We start from the raw sequence: 25,116 nt of genomic DNA, 5'->3' as shown, positions 1-25,116 counted from the left end.
GTGATCACCTTCATAGGAATAATTTGTATGAAGACTTTCATTCGGGATTTAGAGTTCATCATAGTACAGAAACAGCACTGGTGAAAGTCACCAATGATCCTCTCTTGACCTCAGATAATGGACTAGTCTCTATACCGGTTCTGTTAGATCTTAGTGCTGCATTTGATACCATTGATCACAACATTTTATTACAGAGACTGGAACATGGATTTGGGATTAAAATAACTGCACTAGGTTAGTTTGAAATCTTATCTATCTGATTGAATTAAATTGAACCCTACAAATGTCTGTGTTAGGACCAATACTTTTTACTTTATATATGTCTCCTGTAGGCAACATTCTTAGACAACACTCCAAAAATTTCCATTGCTATGCTTCTGATACCCAGCTATATTTATCTATGGAACCAGACAAAAAAAAATCAGTTAATCAAGCTTCAAGCCTACAAGACATAAAGGCCTGGATGTCACACAATTTTTTACTTCTAAACTCAGACAAAACTAAAGTCATAGTATTTGGGCCCAGAAATCTCAGAAACCATATTGTTACTCTAGATGGCAAACGTCTGGCTTCCAGTACTTACTGTAAGGAACCTTGGAGTTATTTTTGACAAGGATTTGTCCTTTACCTCACATATAAAACAAACGTCCAGAACAGCCTTCTTCCACCTATGGAACATTGCCAAATTAGGAGCATCCTGTCTAAAAGTGATGCAGAAAGACTGGTCCTTGCATGTGTTACTTCTAGGTTGGACTACTGTAATTCCCTACCTTCAGGATGTCCCAGTAACTCCCTAAAGAGCCTGCAATTAATCCAAAATGCTGCGGCAAGAGTGCTGACTGGAACTAGCAAGAGAGATCATAACTCACCTTCACTAGCTTCTCTCCATTGGCTTCCCATTAAATCTAGAATAGAATTTCAAACCCTGTTTCTTACATATAAAGCTCTGAATGGTCTGGCTCCATCATATATAGAAGACCTCACAGTTCCATATAATCCCAGTAGACCACTTCGATCTCAGAATGCAGGCCTACTTGTGGTTCCCTGAATTTACAAAGGTAGAATGGGAGGCAGAACCTTTAACTATCAAGCTCCTTTCCTGTGGAACCAGCTCCCAGTTCAGATTCAGGAAGCAGACACCATCTCTACTTTTAATTATAGGCTTAAGACCTTCCTCTTTGATAAAGCTTATAGTTAGTTATAGTCATGGTGCTATAGGCTTAGACTGCTCAGGGGACCCACCCCCCGATGCACTGAGCTCCTTTCCTCCTTTTGTCCCTCTCTCCTCTCACCACACAAATGTCACCACTTTATGACATTAAATTTGTGTTTTTTCCTGTAGTTGTCTTTGTCCTTCTCTGTCTCCCTCTCTCTCTCTCCCTTTCTGCATGTGTCCCCGGCTGTGGAGCTGTGTGTTTTCCAGCGTGCAGCTACTGGTCCTACCAACCTGCCTGATGTTTTGTTCTTGCTTTTTTTGCTCTTTTCTTTTTCTCTTCACTTTCCACTCACCCCAACCGGTCAAGGCAGATGGCCACCCACCCTGAGCTTGGTTCTGCTGGAGAATTCTTCCATTAACGGGAGTTTTTCCTCTCCACTGTTGCCTAGGGCTTACTCAAGGGGGAATTGTTGGGTTCTCTCCACAGAATAAAGTCAAGACACTAAAGATCCTTGAGATGACTTTGTTGTGAATTTTTGCTATATAAATAAAATTGAATTGAATTGAATGTACTTCACCTATGGTAAATGGTAAATAGTAGCTTATATAGCGCTTTGCAATGTTGCTTCCCATTTACCCATTCACACACCCCGATGGCTGTGGCTTCCATGCAAGGTGCTCACCTGACCCACTGGGAGCAACTTGCAAGTGTCTTGCCCAAGGATACTTTGACATGTTGCCAGGAGCAGGGATTGAACCACTGACCCTGTGGTCCATGGTCAACTGCCTTACCAACTGAGCTAAAGCCGCCCCAGCTATGAGTTGTGTGGTCATCGTGAGCAGATTATTTCTTTCTCCACACTTTGGTCTTTCCATCACTTGATTGAGGTTCATCTTATTGTCATCAGTCCACAAAACTTTGTTCCATAAATTTTGTTGATCATGTCTGTACTTTTTTTGGATTTCTGATTGCTCCTGCTGATGAGGGCTTTCCATCTTGCTTTCCATTTTTTCTCAAATAACGGGTTTTGATAACTTCACCACTGCTCTGTGGCAGTTTTTGCTGAAATGTTTTATAAATTGCATGGACATGTTGGTGAAATTACCTTTCCCCTGCAATCAAAGTAGCAGTAGTTTTACTTTCAGAACTAATATTCCATTGTAACAATTATATTAAAAAGGGTCTTGTAAACTGATATTAATAACAGTGTTTCTTAGAGTTAAAACCCCAAGTGAGCACACTCTAATAGGACTATCAGCAAAGGTTAGTGTCCTGTTAAAAGTAAAAGGTATCATTAAAATTAAAAAAAAACATTCTATATGTTCAACCAGCACCACAACACATAAAAACCATCCATCCAGTATCTGTAACAAGGTCAACCTTGACCCTCACTAAACCTAATACACATCAGCTAGTGGATTGTGAACACATCACCCTTAGAGTAAACTGTGTTTATATTTGATTAAATGAAAGTATGTAAAATATTTCTTTTCCCACCATCAGGTGGTTGGTTGTTTGGATTTACATTGTAACAAAACGTGTTTCACCTTTTCTCTCCATTTCTCTTTCAGATCTGTTATTTGCTGAACTAGGAGAGAAGTACTTAATTTCTCCGTATGTCTTCCCTATTCTCCGAATGGCTCGTGTCTTTCGAATCCTCCATCTCTTCCACTTCACCCGGGGGATCCAGAAGCTGCTTTTGGCCTTTGTGATGTCACTTCCTGCTCTCCTGAACATTTGTTTTCTCCTCTTTGTCCTAATGTTCACGTATTCCATCTTTGGCATGTTAAACTTTGCCTACGTGAAAAAGGAGGCCATGATTGACGACATGATTAACTTTGAGACATTTGGGAACAGCATCATCTGTATGTTTGTGATCACCACCAGGGCTGGATGGGATGCAGTGCTCATCCCCTTCCTGAACAATCCACCAGACTGTGAGCCTGACATTGAGAACCCAGGATCTACAGTGATGGGGAACTGTGTGAGCTCGGCTGTGGGCATCATTTTCTGCACCTCCTACATCATCCTGTCCCTGCTGCTGTTGCTCCACCTTTACATCGCTGTCATCCTGGAGGCCTTCAACACTGATGACACTGAGCAGCTGAGTGACGATGACCTGCAGATGTTTTACAAAACTTGGAGGAAATTTGACCCAAATGCTTCACAGTTTATTCAGCACAGGTGAGTCTTAAGCTAAACCGGCACAGGGGAAGTGCTTTCTAGTGGGTTTCAAAGGCCAGTTGACATAGAAAATGATAAAATGTTTTTTATGTCTTTCACTTGTGCATATCATGAAACCGATTGAATTCCATTTTATTATATGTGTCCACACTGATGGTGTTTGAGGCATAGAGGAACACCCATTTTCTTGACATTTAATATGCTTATTATGCTTAGGTCTCTCCATATTCCTATGTCAAGCATACTGTACAAAGACGGCTGTTAAACATGCCACAAACTTTTATTAGTATCTGTAACAACTGATCAGGCTCCTTGTGCCACTGTAATTTCCCTGGCCTTCTGCAGGGGAAATCAATAAAACCAGTCAATCCATATTTAAATGTTATTGATTTCTTCTCACTGCGCTGACAGTTTTTCTTCCAGTAAATTTTTTAAAGATAAATGTCTAACGTAAAGATAAAAGCTGTTCTGCTGGAACAAATGTTGATCAGATGTCAAAGGATGAAATGTTGCATCATTTTTTTAGCCACTCACCTCTCACCGTCAGTGTGAATTTACAGACACTCTCTAGAGAGATGTGATGGTCTCTTTTGTGTTCTACAGTCAGCTGTCAGATCTTTGTGACAGTCTGCAGGATCCTCTGAAGATTCCTAAACCCAACATGATCACCCTGACCCACATGCATCTGCCTCTGCTTCCTGGAGACAAGATCCATTGTTTGGATGTCCTCATAGCTCTGATTGCAGAGGTAACTTCATCTGGCCTAATGTTATTATAGCATCAACAACAGCAGCAGCAGCAGCAGCAGCAGTAGTATAGTAATATAAGTGTTATTATGTTAATTATATTATTATGTTGTTTATTTTATATGGGTGTTATTATTGTGATGTATGCAGGTGTTTGGTGATCCAGGAGAGAGAGACGCTCTCAAAGCCATATTGGAGGAAATGTTCAGGACCCACAGCTTGTCCAAGGTTTTTTTCTTCTCTGTACTGGGTTTAACATACACCATTATTGTTTGCATTTAAAAAAAGGGGCCATTCTCTGCAATAATTTCCTTTTGTTTTTATATTCAGCACTTCACAATTACCTAAGTCTATCTTGGAGGATAACTTGTGGCATTTTCTAAATTATATGTATTTTCAACAATCTCCTACAGAAAACAAAAGACAACAATAAATTGTCGATACTCATGTGGGATGTCTCGGTCTCCAACCTGGGTTAGCTTATTTGTGTTGTAGACCTCAGTATTTGTCCAAAAATATTCCAAAAAAGATCAGATAGATACAGTGCACCACTCTGTGACATATTTCTTAATTCTAAAGCATTTAATTGAGCAGTTGTTAAAAATGTTGACAACTGCACATGCTTGACCATGTGTCCAGCTTTATGTTTATAACCATCAGTAACACAGATAAACAACCTAATCCAGGCTTCAACTGATAGCTTATTGTTGCTTTTAGAGTCTTTACGGGTGTAGTTGTAAAAATATGAATGAGTTATAAAATGATTTAAGGTGTCCTTAAAAACAGTTTGGATTACCAAATGAACAATTAAACTGGTTTCAATGCAACCATTCCTCCTGTTCATACAGGCCTCTATGCGTTCCCTTTTTCTTCCTATGTAAGAACTAGAAGGACACATTTGAAACCTTTATCTGAAGATAATATGATCCGTCAACCTTCCTAATTAGTCACATTAAGTGGAGATCTTCCAAAGTTCCACATTTTGAGTAAAATGTCATCTGTTTTCGTCTATTCTTTCTCTGCAGCTCAACAGGAAAACACAGAGATTTTCACAATAATAACACTTTAGTTGACATCCACTTGATTTAATAAACTCTCAAGTGTCCTGAATCAGGGTTATGATGCTTAAGTAGTTCTCCAGCCTTAACTCCAGGCAGTAAGTCAGTTTCAGACGACATAAAACAACATCAAATCTATCAAAGCCCCTCATTAATCAGGATTTTATAAGCATTAAATTATCAAAAAAATTACAATAAATTAAATTCCAGTAAAACTCGTAATTCTCCAATCATAAGCTATACTAGGGATGGCGCAGGAGCGGTTGTCCACCAATCTCGCAGTTGTTGGTTCAATCCCCTGCTCCTCCAGTCACATGTTAAAGTGTTGAGCAAGACACTGAACCCCAACCTAGTTGCTCCCAGTGACCAGCTGTGTGTGTGATTGTGAGTGTGAATAAGAAGCAGTGTAAAGCGCTTTGAGTGCCAATAGGTAGAAAAGTGCTATATAAGTGCAGACCATTTACCATTTAAAATAACGAGACCACAACAGTAGTCTTCTAGCAAAGTCCTTACAGACAGATGACAGCTTTAAATCTACCCAATGAAAAGAGATCTTTTTTGTAGTATTATCCACATTTAGGGGCATATTTATATTAGGAAAAGGAAAAATCTAATTAACTGTGCTTTTTGTTCACAGACCTCTTTCCATTGGCTGTTCCTAAAGTTTGAACCAAATCTTGTATAAAAGCTTATGTGTGTGTGTGTATATATGTATGTGTGTATATATACATATATATATATATATATATATATATATATATATACACACACAAATATGCTGGTATCTGAAGACTGAAATGAAAATGTAAAAAATAGTATGATATTTAGAAAATTATTTTTTAAAATGTCTCTCTTAAGCATTTCCATGCCTCCACTGGTTTGTCATCTGGACCAACTGCCTTTCCTACTTTAACTTTACTAATCGTCCACTCTGTCTGCTTCCTCTGACCCTCTCTCTCTCTCTAACTCTGTCTCATCTTCTACATTCATCAGCTCTTCAAAGTTCTCCCTCCACCTTCATAACACACTCCTATCTTGCCAGTACATATCCATCTGCATCCTTTTCCACTCTAACCTGCATCACATCCCTACCAGCCAGGTTCCTCTGTCTGGGTTGTCAACACAAGTCCTTCTTCTACTTTGGTGTTCAGCTTCTCATACATTTCATCATATGCCTTTCCCTCAGCCTTCGCCACATCTCTTTTCACTCTGTTTTGCATCTCCTTGTATAGTTGTCTACTTTCTCATTTGTCTACTTTCAAAATTTTCCTGGATAAATCCTCATTTATTGATTCTGGGGGAGACAGATGCTCCATGGGCGGCAGTTAAGGATCCCTGATTTTGGCCTTATGGAAAATGTTGGATAAGATGAGAATCTGAGCTGATAATTCTGCTATGTCCCTCATCTCCTATTCACAGGATTCACATGAACAACTTGGCAGTACTCCATGGAGGAAACAGGAGGAGGTGGCAGCAATGGTGATCCAGAGAGCTTACAGGAAACACCGTCATGACACTGAGAGGGTGGTGGCTGAAACAAATGGTGCTTTAGGTGTTTAAGACTCCTCCCACCCAGGTGGAGCTTTAGATCCACCAACCTTTTAATGTGCTGTTGCTAAAGCTCCACATAATATTAACCTTAACCAGATAAACTTAAGCCTGTTTCAGACGTGAACTCTAGAGAATGTCAGGGGGATTAGGTCCTGACATTGCAGGAGCTTCCCTTTCAGACATGTATTCAACATTGGGAGATAGTCCCTGCAAATGCGTTCTCACTTGTGAAGAAATATTCTGTGTAATTGGGCAATTTCTAGGTCTGCCCTTATGGACAGAAGTTCACAAATTTTGTTGTCCTTCCAATTCGACATTGTTGTTGTTTTCATATGAGTGAATGAATTCTTCACCTTCAGATGTTTGTATTTGCCCGGAGAAAGATTGGAAAATGTCTGAATTCCGGTGCATGTCTGAAAAGGGTTTTAATGTCACTATTGATCCAGATTATTAGCAATACTAATGTAACACTTATCATCGTTTTATCAGTAATCTATATCTGTTATTCCAGGATAAACCTGCTTTGACTATGAGTGAGTCAATATACAGTTACAACCTACAATCGCAGAACTTCAAATTGACCTGATTTTTTTCTATTGCAGCTAAAATTAGCTAATGCTAAGAAATGATTCACTGTAACTGTGCTGTCAGCATGCTAACATGCTATCACTGACTGTGTTTACGTGGACTTACATAAACGGTTACTCAGAGAAATCAGCTTTCTTGAGTAATTTGGGAACAGTGTTGTACATGCAGTAAGTAACCTGATTTCTCCTCCACCTCACACTTATTTTATGACTAAACTATAGTGACAGAAAATGCAGCTTTCTGCCTTTTCTTTGTGTGTTTGTGTCACTACAGAGTGACAGCACAGGGGGAGACAAAGGGAAAAAAGGAGACACACAACTGATCCACAACAGGAACTGTCTGATTTAAAAAAAATCTGCAAGGGATAGTGACTTATTTAGACGTCTTATTTAGACATCTAAAAGACACTTTGTTTAAAAATGGCAAAGAAATCTACCTCAGGAAAGGGTTTCTCTAACCCAATTTCGGAAACCAGTTTTCCTGTTTACCTGACACTTAAGAAATCAGCTTTCCTGAGTAAGTTGACTGGTTACTGAAGTCCATCTAAACACAGGTGTTACACAAGTGTTACAATGTTCACCAGCTTGTTAGCATTAGCTGATCAGCAGTAAACCCAGTGTACAGCTGAGGCTGTAATTTTCTGGCCCATATTTGAGTGTGTACATATTTACTATCTTCCCGTTTGAGTCTGATCTGATCCTTACATTTCCCTTCAGTAAATGTAGAATAAATAAATAACGGCTCTTTCTACAGAATTATTGATACAATTTGAGCAACACCTTTGAGAAATCTTAATGTTCTGTTGGTTTTAAAGGCCTTTATTGTATTGGTCAAGTTAAAAATTGCTTTTGCATTTCCACCCTGTGTATAGTAGCAGTGCAGATGGTGGGTGTAGCTGGTGGGTTGCATCCTGTTTAAAATCTTTCCAGAAACCAAACTTTTTTTAATATATTTGTGTGTCTTTGGCCCACTAAAGATATTATATCAGATAAAATCAGGACACATATTCAGACATGCAGCTATAAAAACTCTATAGTCTAAGATGATTAACCTGGTTTCATGTTATTGTGTTTTTATTTCTGACAATGGGTCTAATACTCAGCTACTTACACAGAAACTAAATACTCCTGTAATTTTGTATCTTATGTTTTATCACCACATCAGCCTGATTTTGTTAATTTGTTCTTTATTCTACATCTTTATGTTGACATATTCACTAACAAAATTCCTTTGGTCAGTTGCTAAAAAGCAGTTTGAGTTACAGTATTGTATTTTGACAGCCTCATTAGGAACATTATCATAATTTGGAAATGGAGCCACCTGATGAAAACTTGGTGGGAGTTGATGTACAAGTTTAAATATCCATCAGAATATTTTAGCCATCATTTACAATTACATGTTACACGTTCATGATCTGATTGACTATAATGTTTTAATCGTAGAATATAACCTTTTTTAATAAGTGTTTTGGTGAAAGTAGGATAGAGGGGTATGCTATTTGCTCATGTTTGCGGACTTCCAGATTTGGGTGACCAAAGCGTGACACTATATTTGGTATTCAACTGTTTTCTATCCTTAAGCCTTTTCCCTAGTGGCACAGCCCTTCCCCAATACAAAACCCTCATGTACACTCACAGATGAACCATTGACCACTGTGGTTCAGTTTTTTATATTGACTTATACCTCTTTATGTAAAACAAAAACAGTAAAAATAAATTTTGTTTTTAAAAACCAAATGTTATTTTGTTTTTAATGTAACTGATGTATGCCCCCTGAACCTTTCATTGGGGTTGGATGGGGGATCTTGGGTGCTGGTTAGTGCTAATCAACACTACCATGAGTTGTTTTTAAAGTTCAAGTCAATTCAACTTTATTTATATAGCGTCAATTCACAACAAAGTCATCTCAAGACACAATAAAGTCAAGACTATAAAGATGTATAGAGAGAACCCAACAATTCCCACTTGAACAAGCCCTAGGCAACAGTGGAGAGGAAAAACTCCCTTTAACGGAAGAAACCTCCAGCAGAACCAGGCTCAGGGTGGGAGGCCATCTGTCTTGACCGGTTGGGGTGAGTGGAAAGTGGAGAGAGAAAAGAAAAGAGCAACAAAAGCAACAACAAAACATCAGGCAGGTTGGTAGGACCAGTAGCTGCACACTGGAAAACACACACAAGATGTTTTTTTCATCTGGTTCCATAGATAGATATAGCTGGTTATCATCGGCATATGAGTGGAAAAGTGTCTTGGATCTAGCTCCTGGTTCTGTCTGGTGTTACATTCAAATCCAGAGACAAACCAGGATCAATTTTCTTCTTATCCCTTGGCCTTAACCCTTCCTTCTGCATGTGCACGTGTAGTATGTGAGTGTCCCGATTGCCCTCAGCAAGAAGGGGTAGGGAGAAGCAGAGTGTTTGGGTTTACAGAGGCAGACTCAGAACCTCATGAGGGTCATGAGTAAATGTCAGTATTTCTGTGTTGACTGTCCTCTAAAAAAATACATTAACCACACAATGACCTTCGATGCTGCTCCATGTGCCATGTACATTTCTTGAGCAAAAAATGAAAAAAAAGACATCACAAGTATCAGTTCACTCAATGTCAATAAGAAAGTCAGTGAACCAATGTCTAATGCTAATTAATAAAATGACTTTATGATTTATGACTAAATGATTTTATATGTCCATAATGTATTTAATCCTTTCTGTTTTTTGTTTCGTCCCTAAAAATGGTGCACGTGACAGTGTGGGATAACACATTTTTATTCCCTAATCCTAACATTAAGGGTATGCAGTAACACTAGTATGTGTATTAGGAAAGAAAACCGTTTTACAGATGTGTCCCTGTGTTTTTTACAGTCTATGGTTTTAGTCGACTCCGTAGAAAACGGGACCACTCATTTAGCTCTAATGTTGTATAAGGGTTTTAAAGGGTGGTCCCAGCTTATAAGGAGATATTTAAACCACCACCCCTTATGACTCTGTTTTGGGGGAAACTCAAATTCAGGGCACTACTTGAAAACGAGGGAACTATGAATTGGGATTGTATGATCTGACAAAGACCAAGGAGGAAAAGTGTGAAGCTTAAATGCAGAATGGACAGCACCTGAGGGAAGCAAGGACAACCAGGATATTCTGAGCTCTATTCACCTTTTCATTAAATGGTTTTGTGGCTCAGACCCAGTTTGTCTGTGTAACAATGTCTGTCCATACTTTTCGCAACAGAAATCCAACATAGTTTTACCCCACAATCCTACTCAGTTCAGTTTGTTCCACATTCTTGTATCAAGGGCCATGTTTACATGGACTTAAGTAACCCGGCTACAGTCGGCTTTCTCAGGTAAGCTGATTTCTTAAGCGTCATGTATATGGGAAAGCTTGTTTCCAAAACTGGGGTAGGGGATTAGAGAATTCAATTCAATTCAACTTTATTTATATAGCGCCAATTCACAACAAAGTCATCTCAGGGCACTTTACAGAATAAAGTCAAGATTATAAAGATGTATAAAGAGAACCCAACAAGTCCCCCTGGAGCAAGCCATAGGCAACAGTGGAAAGGAAAAACTCCCTTTAACGGAAGAAACCTCCAGCAGAACCAGGCTCAGGGTAGACGGCCATCTGCCTCGACCGGTTGGGGTGAGTGAAAAGGGAAAAGAGAAAAGAACAGAGCAACAAAAAGCAACAACAAAACATCGGGCAGATTGGTAGGACCAGTAGCTGCAAGCTGGAAGACACACAGCTTCAAAGCCGGGGGACACCTGCAGAAACGGACAGAGAGAGGGGGACAGAGGAGGACAAAGACAACTACGGGAGAGAACACACAGAGTTAATGACATACAGTGGTGACAATTACAGGGTGAGAGGAGAGGAAAGATGGTCCAGAGGAGGAAAGGAGCTCAGTGCATTGGGGGGTGGGTCCCCCAGCAGTCTAAGCCTATGGCAGCATAACTATAACTAACTATATGCTTTATTAAAAAGGAAGGTTTTAAGCCTAGACCTAAAGGTAGAGAGGGTGTCTGCTTCCCGAATCTGAACTGGGAGCTGGTTCCACAAGAGAGGAGCTTGATAGCTAAAGGCTCTACCTCCCATTCTACTTTTGGAAATTCTGGGAACCACAAGTAGGCCTCCATTCTGAGAGTGAAGTGGTCTACTAGGATGATATGGTGCAATGAGGTCTTCTATATATGATGGAGCCTGACCATTCAGAGCTTTATATTTAAGAAGCAGGGTTTTAAATTCTATTCTAAATTTAATGGGAAGCCAATGGAGAGAAGTTAGTGAACGTGAAATATGATCTCTCTTGCTAGTTCCAGTCAGCACTCTTGCTGCAGCATTTTGGATTAATTGCAGGCTCTTTAGGGAGTTACTGGGGCATCCTGAAAGTAGGGAATTACAGAACTCCAACCTAGAGGTAACAAATGCATGGACCAGTTTCTCGGCATCACTTTGAGACAGGATGCTCCTAATTTTGACAATGTTCCGTAGGTGGAAGAAGGCTGTTCTAGAGATTTGTTTTATATGTGAGTTAAAGGACAGATCCTGATCAAAAATAACTCCAAGGTTCCTTGCAGTAGTACTGGAGGCCAGACTTATGCCATCTAGTGTAATAATATGGCTGGACATCATATCTCTGAGATTATTGGGCCCAAATACTATGACTTCAGTTTTGTCTGAGTTTAAAAGTAAAAAATTGTGGGACATCCAGGCCTTTATGTCTTGTAGGCATGCTTGAAGCTTTATTAACTGATTATTTTCATCTGGTTCCATAGATAAATATAGCTGGGTATCATCAGCATAACAGTGGAAATTTATGGAGTGTTTTCAAATAAAGTTGCCTAAAGGAGACATATATAAAGTAAAAAGTATTGGTCCTAACACAGAGCCTTGTGGAACTCCATAGCTAACCTTTGTGTGCATGGAGGATTCATCATTAACATGAACAAATTGAAATCTATCAGATAGATAAGATTTAAACCAACCTAGTGCAGTTCCTGTAATTCCAATTTCATGTTCCAGTCTCTGTAATAAAATGTTATGATCAATGGTATCAAATGCAGCACTAAGATCTAACAGAACAAGTATAGAGATGAGTCCAGTATCTGAGGCCATGAGAAGATCGTTGGTGACTTTTACCAGTGCTGTTTCTGTAGTATGATGAACTCTAAATCCTGACTAAAAGTCTTCATACAAATTATTCCTTCAGTCTTCATGCAAATTATATGAAGTTGATCACATAATTGTTTTGCGACTACTTTTTCAATTATTTTAGAAATAAAGGGGAGATTAGATATTGGTCTGTAATTGGCTAAAACACCTGGGTCAAGACAGGTTTTTTAAGTAATGGTTTAATTACAGCTACCTTATAGGCCTGTGGTACATAGCCTGTTTCTAAAGAGAGATTTATGATATCTAATATGAATGTATCTATTAAGGGTAAAGCTTCCTTGAGCAGCTTAGTTGGAATAGGGTCTAGCAGACAGGTTGTTGGTTTAGATGAGGTAATAATTGAAGTTAGCTCAGAGAGATCTATGGGTAAAAAGCAGTCTAACAGGGATTGGGGCCTTAGCACTGCTGTACATGAAGATCTATCTGTAATTTTTGGGGGGAGGATCTGGTGAATTTGTTCTCTAATAGCTACAATTTTATTCATAAAGAAAGTCATGAAGTCATTGCTGCTCAAAGTTAAGGGAATAGTAGGCTCAACAGAACTATGGCTCTTAGTCAGCCTGGCTACAGTGCTGAACAGAAACCGTGGGTTGTTCTTTTTTTCTTCTATTAATGATGAATAATATGCTGTTCTGGCATAACTGAGAGCTTTTTTGTACATTTTTAAACTATTTTTCCAGGCTAAATGAGATTCTTCTAACTTTCTGGAACGCCACTTCCTTTCTAACTTTCGTGTTTCCTGTTTTAAGTTGCGTGTTTGTGAACTATACCATGGAGATCGCCTCTGCTGGTTTACTGCCTTCTTTTTTGGAGGGGCAACACTATCGAGTATTGTACGTAGTGAGGCTGCAGAATTGTCAACAAGATAATCTACTTGTGCAGGAGTAACATTAAGGAGACTACTTTCCATTGTATTAACATATGGTGAAGCAAATGATGAAGAAATAATTTCTTTAAATTTGTTGACAGCTTTTTCACTTAAGCGTCTGCTATAGTGGAGTTTTTCCCTAACTGCTATATAGTCCGTTATTGTAAATTCAAATGTCATTAAAAAAATGGTCAGACAGAAGAGCGTTGTGAGGAAATATGGTTAAATTATCCGCTTCAATTCCATACGTAAGGACAAGGTCTAACGTGTGACTAAAACAGTGAGTGGGTTTATTTACATTTTGGGAAAAACCAATTGAATCTAATAATGAATTAAATGCAGTGCTCAGACAGTTACTGTCAGCATCTACATGAATGTTAAAGTCACCCACTATAATGACTTTATCTGTACTAATTCAATCAAAAACTCTGAATAAGGGACTGGAGGACGGTACACGATAACAAATAATAGTGGTTTTTGAGTTTTCCAGTTTGGGTGTGAAAGGCTAAGAGTAAGGCTCTCAAATGAGTTATAACTATGTTTAGGTCTAGGAATTATTGATAAGCTACAATGGAAGATTGCTGCAACTCCTCCACCTCGGCCTGTGCTTCTAGGAACATGATAATTAATATGACTTGGGGGGGTTGACTCATTTAAACTGACATATTCTTCCTGCTGCAACCAAGTTTCAGTGAGACAAAATAAATCGAATTGATGATCGCTTATTAAGTCATTTACTAACAGAGATTTAGAAGAGAGAGATCTGATATTTAATAATCCACATTTAATAGTTTTGGGGTTTTGTTCTGTAAGAGGAGTAGTCTTAACTTTTATTAGGTTATTATGATTAACTCCTTTTGTTGTCATATTTACTTTATGTAATTTAGGTCGGGGAACAGACACAGTCTCTATAGGTATGTGGGAGTTGTGGGGGGGTGACGGTTGTAAGGACACTGCAGAGAGGCGTGTAGGACTGGATCTCTGCATCCTAGGCTCAACTCTGGATTGTCATACTTTTGGTTGTTTAATAAAACCAGCCATATTTCTGGATAAGAAAGCTGCACCATCTAAAGTAGGATGGATGCCATCTCTCCTAATCAGCCTAGGTTTTCCCCAAAAACGTTTCCAATTGTCTATGTAGCCCACATCATTTGCTGGACACCACCTAGACAGCCAGCGGTTGAATGACGACATGCGGGTGTACATGTCGTCACTGGTCAGATTTGCCTCTCTAGGACCTGAACAATGTGATGAAGCGGAAGAAGCAGAATCATACATTTCAGGATGAAACTACAAAGCGACTGAAGAGCATCACGGATTAGGTGGAGTACATGAAGACACAGCTGGAGGACAAACTCACACAGATACTAGGTACTACTTTAATCTCTAATATTGACTCTGCCCATTGAGTTTGTCATTACCAGTACTGTAGTAACACAACCAGAGTGTACTCCCACTATACTACACACTGTGTAGTCACAGTATTTCTGTGTACTCACAGTGAGTATTTTGTTCATATACAGGTCTGGAGCAGAGAATCCAGCAGGATTTCAGTAGGAAACAACAGAAATCAGATGAAGTTTCTTCTTTGTTGGAAATAGTCGAGTCAATTCACCAGGAAATCCAGACGAGCAGAAGGATTTGCCAAATGTACCTCATAAATACTACAGTACAGGACTTCTACTGGAGTTCTACTCTTTTTTTTTAACTCATTATATAACACAATAAAGTACAATGAGGTATGAGCAGAAGTTTTGTGTTTACATTGTATAGATGTCTGTTAGTAGAGCAGAGAATTAATTGACTCCTAATTCAGTAGAGACAGATGCACATTAAAGAATCTACAAATACATTGAGCTGAGAGTCCCTTATCAGCACCAACACTGAACCCGGTTTGAGGGTTCCAGTTCTGGGTTGGACTCTGCTGCCTGAAGCCTGTTTTAGAGATGTACTTCGGACAGTGATAAGATTATTCAGCCTCAGATATATATCTCACAGCGGGAGATCGCCCGAGTGAGGAGCGCCCAAAAGTGTGAAAATCTACTCGCGCACGGAAACTTCTTTATTTTTGGAAAGAGTGTTTTGTTTACAACACATCGGAGCAACTAATAAAACAGGTCCAATCACCTGACTACAGCGGCAGTTGAGTCATACAAACATCATTAACTCGCTTTATTCCTCCAAAGGATACGGGACAGAGCAGCGGGACTGAGCAACATTGGCTCAGTTGGTAAAGTGGCCGCCCAACGACCGTAGGGTCGGATATTCGCGACCCGCTCTTCCCGATCACATGTCAAACCCTCCCTGGGAACCAAGCCCAGTAGAACTTGACAAGGGTTGCGTTAGGAAGGGCATCCGGCGTAAAAAAAATAATAAAGTAAAATAAACTGGGCCAAATCAACATGCGGACAAATGATCCGCTGTGATCAAATGATCCTGAAATCATGGGATAAAGGGTAAAAAATCACTAGGAGGCTCGTAGGCTATAATCCGTATATACATACACCCACTTCACTGCATGTCTGAAAGGGGCTTGATTGTATGTTTAGGCTTCATTCACTTGTTAATGTTTGTCCTCGCTCCGAGGAGCTGGACTCTGATTGGCTGACAGTTGTTTCCACAGGCCCCCACACCTTCGCACTCACAACCCACAATGCACCAGGGCCCACACACACTGAGTCTTCAGATGTTCAGGTTGGGGGTCGGATTCCCAAATTCCCCCCAACATAACGCAGACAGACACCTCCTCCTTTGTTGTTGCAGGTGAGGTTGAAAAGTATGTGTATGGGGGTGGGGGTTCAGGAATGTCTATTGTCTGTGAGAACCGGGTGGGGGCACTTGAAGATAGATGAAAAATCTAATCTGTCAATAATTAATGATCTGATCACTGAAAATCACTACAACATTAAAACTTTCTTAGACAAAACAGTTGTAACAGTAATCCATGGCCAGGCGTTTGTGGGCAGTTAAATGTGCACGTATTTGGGTTGGGAACTGGTTTTGGACTAAACAAACAAAAAGACTAAAGAATAAAGTTTTGACCAACTGGACCACACGCACTTTATTTCCGTGCTCCGGGGGGTTTGCTCGGCGTTGAACGGAAAATTCTACACAACAAACTGCCAAGGTGCACTGTAGCCTCATTGGCGCGAAATAAGTGGAAACTACGATAAAAAAATACATGAAGGGAAAATAGACAGAGTAACCGTCCACTTATTTTTGGCCTCATAGTGCTGCGTGGAGGAGGATGAAAGAAAGAAAAAGACAAAAGAAGAGAAAAAAGTGCGACAGACAGGAAGTTTGGTTAGCATTCTTTCAGAATAAAAGCAGCCCTGCGGTGGGACATTTCTTTCATTTAATTTTTCGAAGTTTGATTTCATTTAAAGGGTTTGTTGTTAAAACATGTTGCGTGAAAAACGAGTGGAGGTTTTAATGTGAGTTAAATAAAAAAAAACAAAAACAAAACAACAGTGGCCTGAATGAACAATGCAAAAATATAAATTGACTAAACATGTCACAATAAAAACACTTGTCTTCATACATTTTGTCAACATTGTTTTTTTTCACTGACTTTACTTTGTACGTTTTTTGTTGTGTTTTTTTAAATAGTTTTCTCATATTTAATGAAAACTTTTCACCTTTGAGACAACACGTTATTTTTTTCTGAAAGTCAGACCGGATGTTTCGTGATGAGGTGTAGTTGCCGGTGAGTCTGTGAAGGTCTAAAAAAGTCTGGAGAGGACATTGGATAAAAGGGACCTCAAAGTTTCTGCGAGGTCGATTGCCGGAATCCGGTTTGAAGTTATATTTTTAGGTTTTGGAGAACCGGGATCAGCAGCATGTTGCAGCTCGCGGTTCTACTCGGTGAGTTAATCTGAAACCAACTTTATATTTTAACCTAGGTGGGTCTGCTGTGATGAAGGTAAATCATTCGTTTTTCCCGTCCGTTTTCTGTAAATTCGGGGGTTGGGGTGTTTTCAGAGTTTTCGATTAAACTGATTCAATACGAGTTTTAAATTTTCTGCAACCAAAATGGAACAAACAATTCGGATCTCCAACAAAACAGTCTTAAACTTAAATTCCCTAAGTTAACTTAAGTTTTGGTAAATGAAAATCTTCAGTTTTTAGCAGAAAAGTAAGTCGCTCGATTTAATAATTGAAACAAATTACTTTATTTGTATAGAATTGTTTGTGTTTTGAAAAAAACCTCCCGAATTTTTAGATTAGTCTGAAAATAACTAATTTGGCTGAGAGAAAACGTTTGATTAAATCAGTTAAATCTGATTTCAGAGCAGTTTTTTGTGGGTAATTTAAAAAGTGTTTAACATCAACTGAACAACCTTTTAAAAAATGTTTTGCTTGAATGATAAAAAACATTAAATATGTGTTAACTTTTAGGTTAAAAGTTGAAAAGAAAAAAGTATAAAAAAAACATTTCAAATAAGTTAATTCAACTCACTTACTTTCATCAAATGATCTGCCTCAGACTTTCACAATAAGGGAGTAATTTTACAGACCTCCACAAGAAAAGCCTCTGCTTTTAGCACTACAGGCGTTTACCTGTGCTCAGGATTGGGCCTCGGAGGGTGGGGCCCTGAATAACATCATCCTACCGGAGCTTGTAGATGTCTGCACTGAGGGCAGCTGTTACCCTGCAACAGGAGACCTTCTGATTGGGCGAGCCCACCAGCTGTCATCCACCTCCACTTGTGGTCAGAGCTACCCCGAACCATTCTGCATAGTCAGCCATCTGCAGGTAAATAAGAACAAAACCTACAGGTGGAGTGGACACCTGAGTTAATGCTTACTTTCTGTGGTGAAAATCTTGGTAAATTTACCAAGGTGTACAATTTTTTTTTGTTTGTTTGATCATTATTATTATTTTTTTGTTAAGGGTCATTAGGGGTTAACCCTAATCATTTGACCTACTAAGATTTTAATTATACCATGATTTTTTGTAATAGTAGTACTATTGTATTCTTCAGGTGTTTGACTTTGCACTCACCAGCCAGATTGCAATTATATACGATATACTATAATGTATACTATACCAATACCAGTGTTCTTTATAATGACAATTAAATTTTCATAAAAACTTTTAGTTTAATCAGTAAGAAAAAATCTTTCACTTTGCTGCACTCTGATTGGATGCAGTGTTTTCTGCTGCACTCTGATTGGACACAGTGTGTGCATCAGATTGCAGTGTATGGTGTCTGAATGTGACCCTATAAGGAGACACTGGGTTCAGCAGCAGACAGATGTTTGTCCAGATGTTCCACAGACAACTTTAAAGGTCAGACTGAGCATGGTTAGTGATGCTGGTCCTGTGGCTTTGTTCTATGGATAAACCACACACACAGTTTAAGTTTTAATACCACACATATGGGTCATAAGTGAAAAGGAATTTGATGAGCTGATGAAGTTTAGGAGGTAATGATGATAATTAGCATTTTGTCTGAGGAAAGAAGAGTCATTAAATTTCTCTTTCTTTAACACTAAAATAATTAGAATTCATTTTTTTCTGCTTACATTGACTTTGCTTTATTAATGTTTTTGGTTCATTTGGTGCTATATAAATAAAAGTTATAAAATTTATAATAGTAATAAAAGTAATAGTATATAAAAATAGTAATAGTAATAAAGTAATAGTAATAAAAGTTATCTTGGCACTTTACATAATGAAGTCAAGATGCCACTGATTTATAGAGAAAACCAACAACTTCCCCTTACGCAGCATTAAGGAAAGAAAAAACTCCATTTAACAAAAGAAAGCTCAGCGTGGGTGGCCATTTGCATTCAACGGTTGGGGTGAGTGGAAAGTGGAGAGAGAAAAGATTAAGAGCAACAGGAAGCATCAGCAAAACACAATACATCATCCTTTCACATTTTTGTCCAGTGAAACAGGCATTAAATTCTGTTCTGTGTGCTTGTTTCAAAACTTTGTAAATTTCCTTCAATCCAACATGACTCAATGTCTTTTAGATGGTGAATCAAGTATTTCACTTCAGATATTATGACAAAAGACAAGTTCACAGATGACTGAAACTAAGCAAAGTAAAGACCATAAACAGTAGAAACATGTGGACTGTATAAATTTAAACCAGGAAGTCAATCTCAGATGATTTCCTCTTCCATCGTCTGAGGTCAGAATGTTTTCACTGAGCTGCATGAAAGAATCCGAGGAATTCACAGAACACTTTGGTCCTACTCTCTGTGTCCCCCTCCCTCTTTCTGATTCCCCCCCCCTCCCCTCCCCGATGAACCAGGAGGAGAAGAAGTGTTTCGTGTGTGACTCAGTGGCTCCATACAACAAACTTACAAATCAGACCAGCAGCCATCGTATAGAGAACGTCGTCACCACATTTGCTCCCAACAGGCTGAAGACATGGTGGCAGTCAGAAAACGGTGAGAAATGGGAACTGGGGTGGGGGGACTTGTAGGTTGGAATTCTTAAGTTACAATGCACTAGAGAAATTTTTAATCAAAGGTGGTTGTTGGACTGTAGTCTCATAGGAAAGAAAGTACCAAGAACTTTGTGGTTAAATCGCAGCTTTAAAGTTGGTCTGAACTAAGCCTAAGGCCATCACATCTGCAGGATTAGTGGCTCTCAAGTTGTTGGGAGGGGCACTGCTAAAAGACATGGAGTGAGAGACCTTTCCATTGCAACAATTAGATCACAGAAACCACATTCGAGCCTTTAGTTCTAGTTCTTGCTGGGGGGGCTACGATTCTGGGTGCCAGGCTGTCTGATGGTTCAGGAACTATCAGGCTGAATACACTTGAAGTGGAATGCACCATTTATGTTGACATTACTGATGGTATTTTAACTGTAGTCTGCTGCCTCCAGGTCTGGAGAATGTGACCATCCAGCTGAACCTGGAGGCCGAGTTCCACTTCACACACCTCATCATGACGTTCAAGGTGAGTTCAACACAGGTACAGGCAGGAATGGGTCATTGGTGAGAACATGGAAAGAGTTGGGGGTGCTAGGTAACTAAGTATAACTACCCGGGTACTGTCCAAGTTTGTTGAATTTGTACTTAACTGGAGTATTTCTATTTTAGGCCCGATTTACACCAATACATTAAGGGGAAAATATTGTACTTTTACTCAGCTACGCTTAATTCATTTATAGTTAATTTTTTCTTTTTTTTCTTTTTTTTTGTCATAATTTTCACCTTTTCACCAAGTTTGAGTAAATGTGATGTGTAAAATGTAAATAAATTGAGAGTGCAATGATTATGAGTAGAACATAAACTATTAGATCATTTCGAATGGCAGCAACACCGCTTAAAACAGTTGGAACAGAGTGATAATTACCATTGTGTAGCATCCTGTTCTGTCTGTAAATATCAGGAAGTGAGGAGACCAGTTTCTTGTCTGATGCAGGATTCTAGTTCCTCAATAGTCCTCGGACTTTGCCAGATTGTTTCTTTTATTATGTGCCCACGGTTTTATATTGGTGAAAGGTCTGGACTGCAGGCAGGCCAGTTAAGCACCCAGTCTCTTCTCCTGTGAAGCCATGCTGTTGTGATGGATGCAGCATGTGGTTTACCATTGTCTTGCTGAAATATGGTCTGGATGGGAGCATATGTTGCTTTAAAACCTCTGTGTACTTTTCAGTATTGAAATGATCTATTCAGGGCTGTGTTCACATATGGCTTCTACTATGCATGATACAGCTTTAACTGACATTTATTACTGCCTTCAGCTATGTAAATTAGCGTTAAGATTATCTGAAACAGAACAAGTGAGGCCTGGAAGGTGAGAGGGGGAGGAGCACTAGAAATGACCCGGTGAGCAGGTCAATACTGGAAATGAACAGCAGGAGGAGCTGCTAACATGGGGACCCAGATTTGTGACAGGTATGTTTCCCTGTGGAAATCTGGAATGATCATGACTGGTCTCAGTGAGGAGTTGATCTAGATTGGTAGGAAACCAATATTTATAACTGCATAGAGGAGAATGGGAAGGATAATTAGTAGGGGGAAAGGTTATCTGACATAGAGATGAAGCTGAAGATGAAGATTTTAAGTACCAAAGTAGTCAATCATGTGGGGTGGACCAAACAGCATGCTAACTATTGGCAGTAAGCATTCCCAACCAGTCTGGGTAAATCCCATAACTCCTGAAGAAGGAGGATCTGCCCCAGAAGAGATTAAAATTGTCAATATAACTAAAATCATGAGACCTGCAAACAGACTGGAGCCAAGTATGGAGGCTGACGATTTTCTTGAAAAGCCATATTCCCTATTTAAAGTGGGAATAGGGCCACAGGTATTGAGAAAGGTGAACATGTCATGAAAATCCCTTTTTGTTAGCTCAACCTATTGACGGGATGTGTCACATGACCCCACATGGACAATCTCCTGAATGATGGAGGATGGAAGAGAGTGTAACAGTTCAGGTAGATTATCAAGAATGGCTTTGACCATGGCTCCTGGAAAACAGTGAGTGGGTGCATTGAAAAATCTAATGTTCCTGACAAATGAGTCTCCCACTGTTAATGGTGGTTGGAGAGAGAGGAAGCTGAGGAGAGTGGCCACTAAGGCTGCGTCTACCACCTGAATTGATGCAGGTGACCCGGGGGGAATGCCGATCCTGGGCCTTGATGTCAAGAACTCAAGGCATGGGAGATGGGGAGTTCTGCGTCATGCCAATTTCCCAAAGCCTGGGAGAGGGACAGTGACGACAGTGGCAGATCCAGATTTAGTGTGGCTAAAGCAGCATCAGCTGGGTGGCTTTGGACTGCCCAGTTGCTATATCAATAGTTATTTTTCTGCAGTTGATTAGAAATATTTTTGTTTGCTATCTGAAGTACCAGGTTGTTGTCAGCAGCAGCCATCTTGGCAGCCAATTTTGATAAGTGCTATATAAATAAAGCTATTATTATTATTTGTTAATTGCACAGTGAACTGTGTTCACAGACAGTGATTTCTGTAAGTGTTCCTGAGCCCATGCAGTGATGTCCAGTAGAGAATCATGCCGATTTTTAATGCAGTGCTGCCGGAGGGCCTGGAGATCACACGCATCCAGTTTTAATCTTCAGCCTAATCCCTTATGCACAGAGATTCCTTCTGATTCTTTTGATGATATTATATATTGTAGATGGTGGGATCTTCAAAATATTTATATTTATATATTATTTTTTTAAGGTTTAACACATCGTCTCAATTGTTTTGGAATTGGAGTTGTGTGTTATGTTATGTTATTTATTTATTTATTTATTTATAGGCATATACTAGCACTTGAGTGTTGAGTTTGTGTACTTTCCAGCTCTAATTAATGGATTTAAAGGCATTGGAGCTGTTCATTCTCAGTGAGATTAGCAGAACATCAACACATTTTCTGTCCTCAGACATTTCGTCCTGCTGCCATGGTGATCGAACGATCAGCTGACTTTGGGAAGACCTGGCAGGTTTACCGTTACTTTGCCTACGACTGTGAGTCGTCCTTTCCCTCTGTCTCCCACGGCCCAATGCAGAAGGTTGACGACGTCATCTGTGACTCACGTTACTCCGACATAGAGCCGTCCACTGAGGGAGAGGTACTGCAGTACTTTGGTTACTGGACTGGAGTAATCTGAATACTAGCTCTGGGGTCTAACTCAGAGTACCCTGGTAACCAATGGGTTAATGTGGAACAGATAAAGGAGGAATGTTATAATTACACTGTGATGTCAAATTGATGTCATCTTATATAACTAGGTCAATCATTTGCTTAATATTTTTTATTTTTTAGGTAATTTTTAGAGTCCTGGACCCAGCATTCAGGATTGATGACCCCTACAGTCCCAGAATCCAGAGTAGGTCCCCACACAGCAATCTCTTCTGTAGTTGTTGATTTGTTTTTTCAGTTGTTTTATTTGTTTTGTTCAGACTTGTTGAAGATCACCAACCTACGGATCAAGTTTACCAAACTCCACACGCTTGGTGACAACCTGCTGGACTCTCGCATGGAGATCAAAGAAAAGTACTACTATGCCATCTACGACATGGTGGTCCGGGGAAACTGCTTCTGCTATGGGCACGCCTCAGAGTGTGCCCCCATCCAAGGAGCCGGTCAGACCAGAGAGGGCATGGTGAGTCTTAAGGAGGACTGGTAGACCAGGGTGGTTTGGGGAGTCCTGAAGGGTGGCTGGTAGGACAAGGAGGGCATGGGTAGTAGAGGTGGACTATGATGGATCTTCTGCAGAAAGACAAACTGCTAACAACTCTGAGGTTAAGTTTCTTATCTTTATTTTTTTTATCAACAGTTAGTTTTAGTCAGAACACAGAGATGCTTTTCAGTTTGTTCCGAAAGACAAATGTTAATGAAATTAATCTATTTATATGTTGTTGTTGTGTTGATATTTGATTATTATTGTGTATATGTGACAGTTTGTCTGTTGTGTGTCTGCAGGTCCACGGTCACTGCATGTGTAACCACAACACTAAAGGTCTGAACTGTGAGCAGTGTCAAGATTTTTTCCACGACCTTCCCTGGAGACCTGCCGAGGGACGCAACACCAACGCTTGCAAGAGTGAGTGCAATCTTTCCTTTACTGGTATTTACCACTTTCTACTGGTCTGCCCTGATGTCTTTGGTCTGTACTGGTTTATTGTGGTCTCTTCTACTGTCTTCTGGGCTCTTCTCATAAGATGGCCAATAGAATTAACATAGTGATTGTAAGGTGGTCTGTCAACTCTTCTTATGATCCCAACTTCTTCTGTGGTATGTGCAGAATGTAACTGTAACCAGCACTCGGACTCGTGTCACTTCGACATGGCCTTGTTCGTGGCTTCAGGAAACATCAGTGGAGGAGTTTGTGATGATTGTCAGCACAACACAGCCGGACGCAACTGTGAGCAGTGTAAACCATTTTATTACCAACATCCAGAGAGAGACATCAGAGACCCTAACATCTGCCAGCGTGAGTCCTGATCTGGAAACTGGGGAGACCAGTGGTTCATAATATGAGAAAAATGTAAATTATATACTGTAGATGTAAAATTCATATACATAACCCAACCTGTAAAATTAAAATTTTTTAATTTAACTTCTAAGGATCTTTACGTCCAACTTTTTGGCACTTAATAGCTACTGATGACTTCAATCATTAATGTGTATGTTGTATAGGGTTGTAGCAATATGAGTTATCAATATAACTATTGATAACAGTCCTCGAACCAGAGCATCACAATAATGGACAGTTTTGGTGTCAGTGATGGTGTTAAAGTTTCAAACACTATGATGACGTTTCCTAAATAAAATCTCTTTAGTTCTGAAGTGGTTCTACAAAGAACTTCATTGTGTTTGATAAGTGGTGTTGTTCTGTTGTCCTCATCTTCCCTGTCTGTTGTGGTCGTGTTCCGACTGGATCTGTTAGTGAATCTGACAAAGGCCCAGTTTGGCCACGGGTTGCGGGTGCTTCCTTCATGCAATTGTGTTGCTCCACCAGTGTTTCACACAACCCTGAAATAAACTTGATTTAATTTAGCAAACCTTTATGTTTACTTCCTGTGGTGCCCAGATTTTTTCTGACCTCAGGTCTTAGTTTCAGACTGTTTCCTGCAGCTGACCGCACACCCTGAACACTTCATTCTGTTGTGTGTTTGTAGCGTGTGACTGTGACCCTTTGGGCTCCCTGAATGGAGGAATTTGTGATGGAATTACTGACGTTCATCTTGGTCAGATCTCTGGACAGTGTCGCTGCAAAGTCAACGTGGAGGGAGAGCGCTGTGAGCGTTGCAGGCCGGCACACTTTGGGCTGAGTGACGAACCAGAAGGTTGCAAAGGTAGAAAATCCTGCTCAACATAA

The 25,116-nt window shown here is 39.7% G+C and overlaps 2 protein-coding genes across 5 annotated transcripts in view; both read left to right on the top strand.

Annotated features, from left to right (window-relative positions):
* The window catches only part of LOC137108427 (sodium channel protein type 4 subunit alpha B-like), a 32,653-nt gene extending 23,633 nt beyond the window's left edge, over positions 1–9,020 (top strand). For all 3 annotated transcript variants that reach the window (XM_067492968.1, XM_067492969.1, XM_067492967.1), the window contains 4 exons: positions 2,729–3,341; positions 3,945–4,089; positions 4,238–4,315; positions 6,565–9,020. In XM_067492968.1, coding sequence (XP_067349069.1) covers positions 2,729–3,341; positions 3,945–4,089; positions 4,238–4,315; positions 6,565–6,705 — 977 coding nt within the window. In that variant the 3' untranslated portion in view covers positions 6,706–9,020. The remainder of the gene's footprint in view (positions 1–2,728; positions 3,342–3,944; positions 4,090–4,237; positions 4,316–6,564) is intronic.
* An 8,000-nt stretch (positions 9,021–17,020) lies between these two features.
* lamb1a (laminin, beta 1a) overlaps positions 17,021–25,116 on the top strand; it is a 36,963-nt gene continuing 28,867 nt past the window's right edge. The window contains exons 1-10 of one of the 2 annotated variants that reach the window (XM_067493449.1): positions 17,021–17,180; positions 17,861–18,072; positions 19,583–19,721; positions 20,164–20,237; positions 22,675–22,863; positions 23,058–23,121; positions 23,195–23,397; positions 23,718–23,838; positions 24,040–24,228; positions 24,917–25,093. In XM_067493449.1, the coding sequence (XP_067349550.1) occupies positions 17,156–17,180; positions 17,861–18,072; positions 19,583–19,721; positions 20,164–20,237; positions 22,675–22,863; positions 23,058–23,121; positions 23,195–23,397; positions 23,718–23,838; positions 24,040–24,228; positions 24,917–25,093 (1,393 nt within the window). In that variant the 5' untranslated portion in view covers positions 17,021–17,155. The remainder of the gene's footprint in view (positions 17,181–17,860; positions 18,073–19,582; positions 19,722–20,163; positions 20,238–22,674; positions 22,864–23,057; positions 23,122–23,194; positions 23,398–23,717; positions 23,839–24,039; positions 24,229–24,916; positions 25,094–25,116) is intronic. The other variant, XM_067493450.1, reaches the window with a different exon arrangement.

The sequence above is a fragment of the Channa argus genome, chromosome 23, assembly GCF_033026475.1.
Source record: "Channa argus isolate prfri chromosome 23, Channa argus male v1.0, whole genome shotgun sequence".
NCBI classification, from domain to species: domain Eukaryota; kingdom Metazoa; phylum Chordata; class Actinopteri; order Anabantiformes; family Channidae; genus Channa; species Channa argus.
Note: the sequence above shows the minus strand (reverse complement) of the source record. Positions and strands in the feature narration are given on the sequence as shown.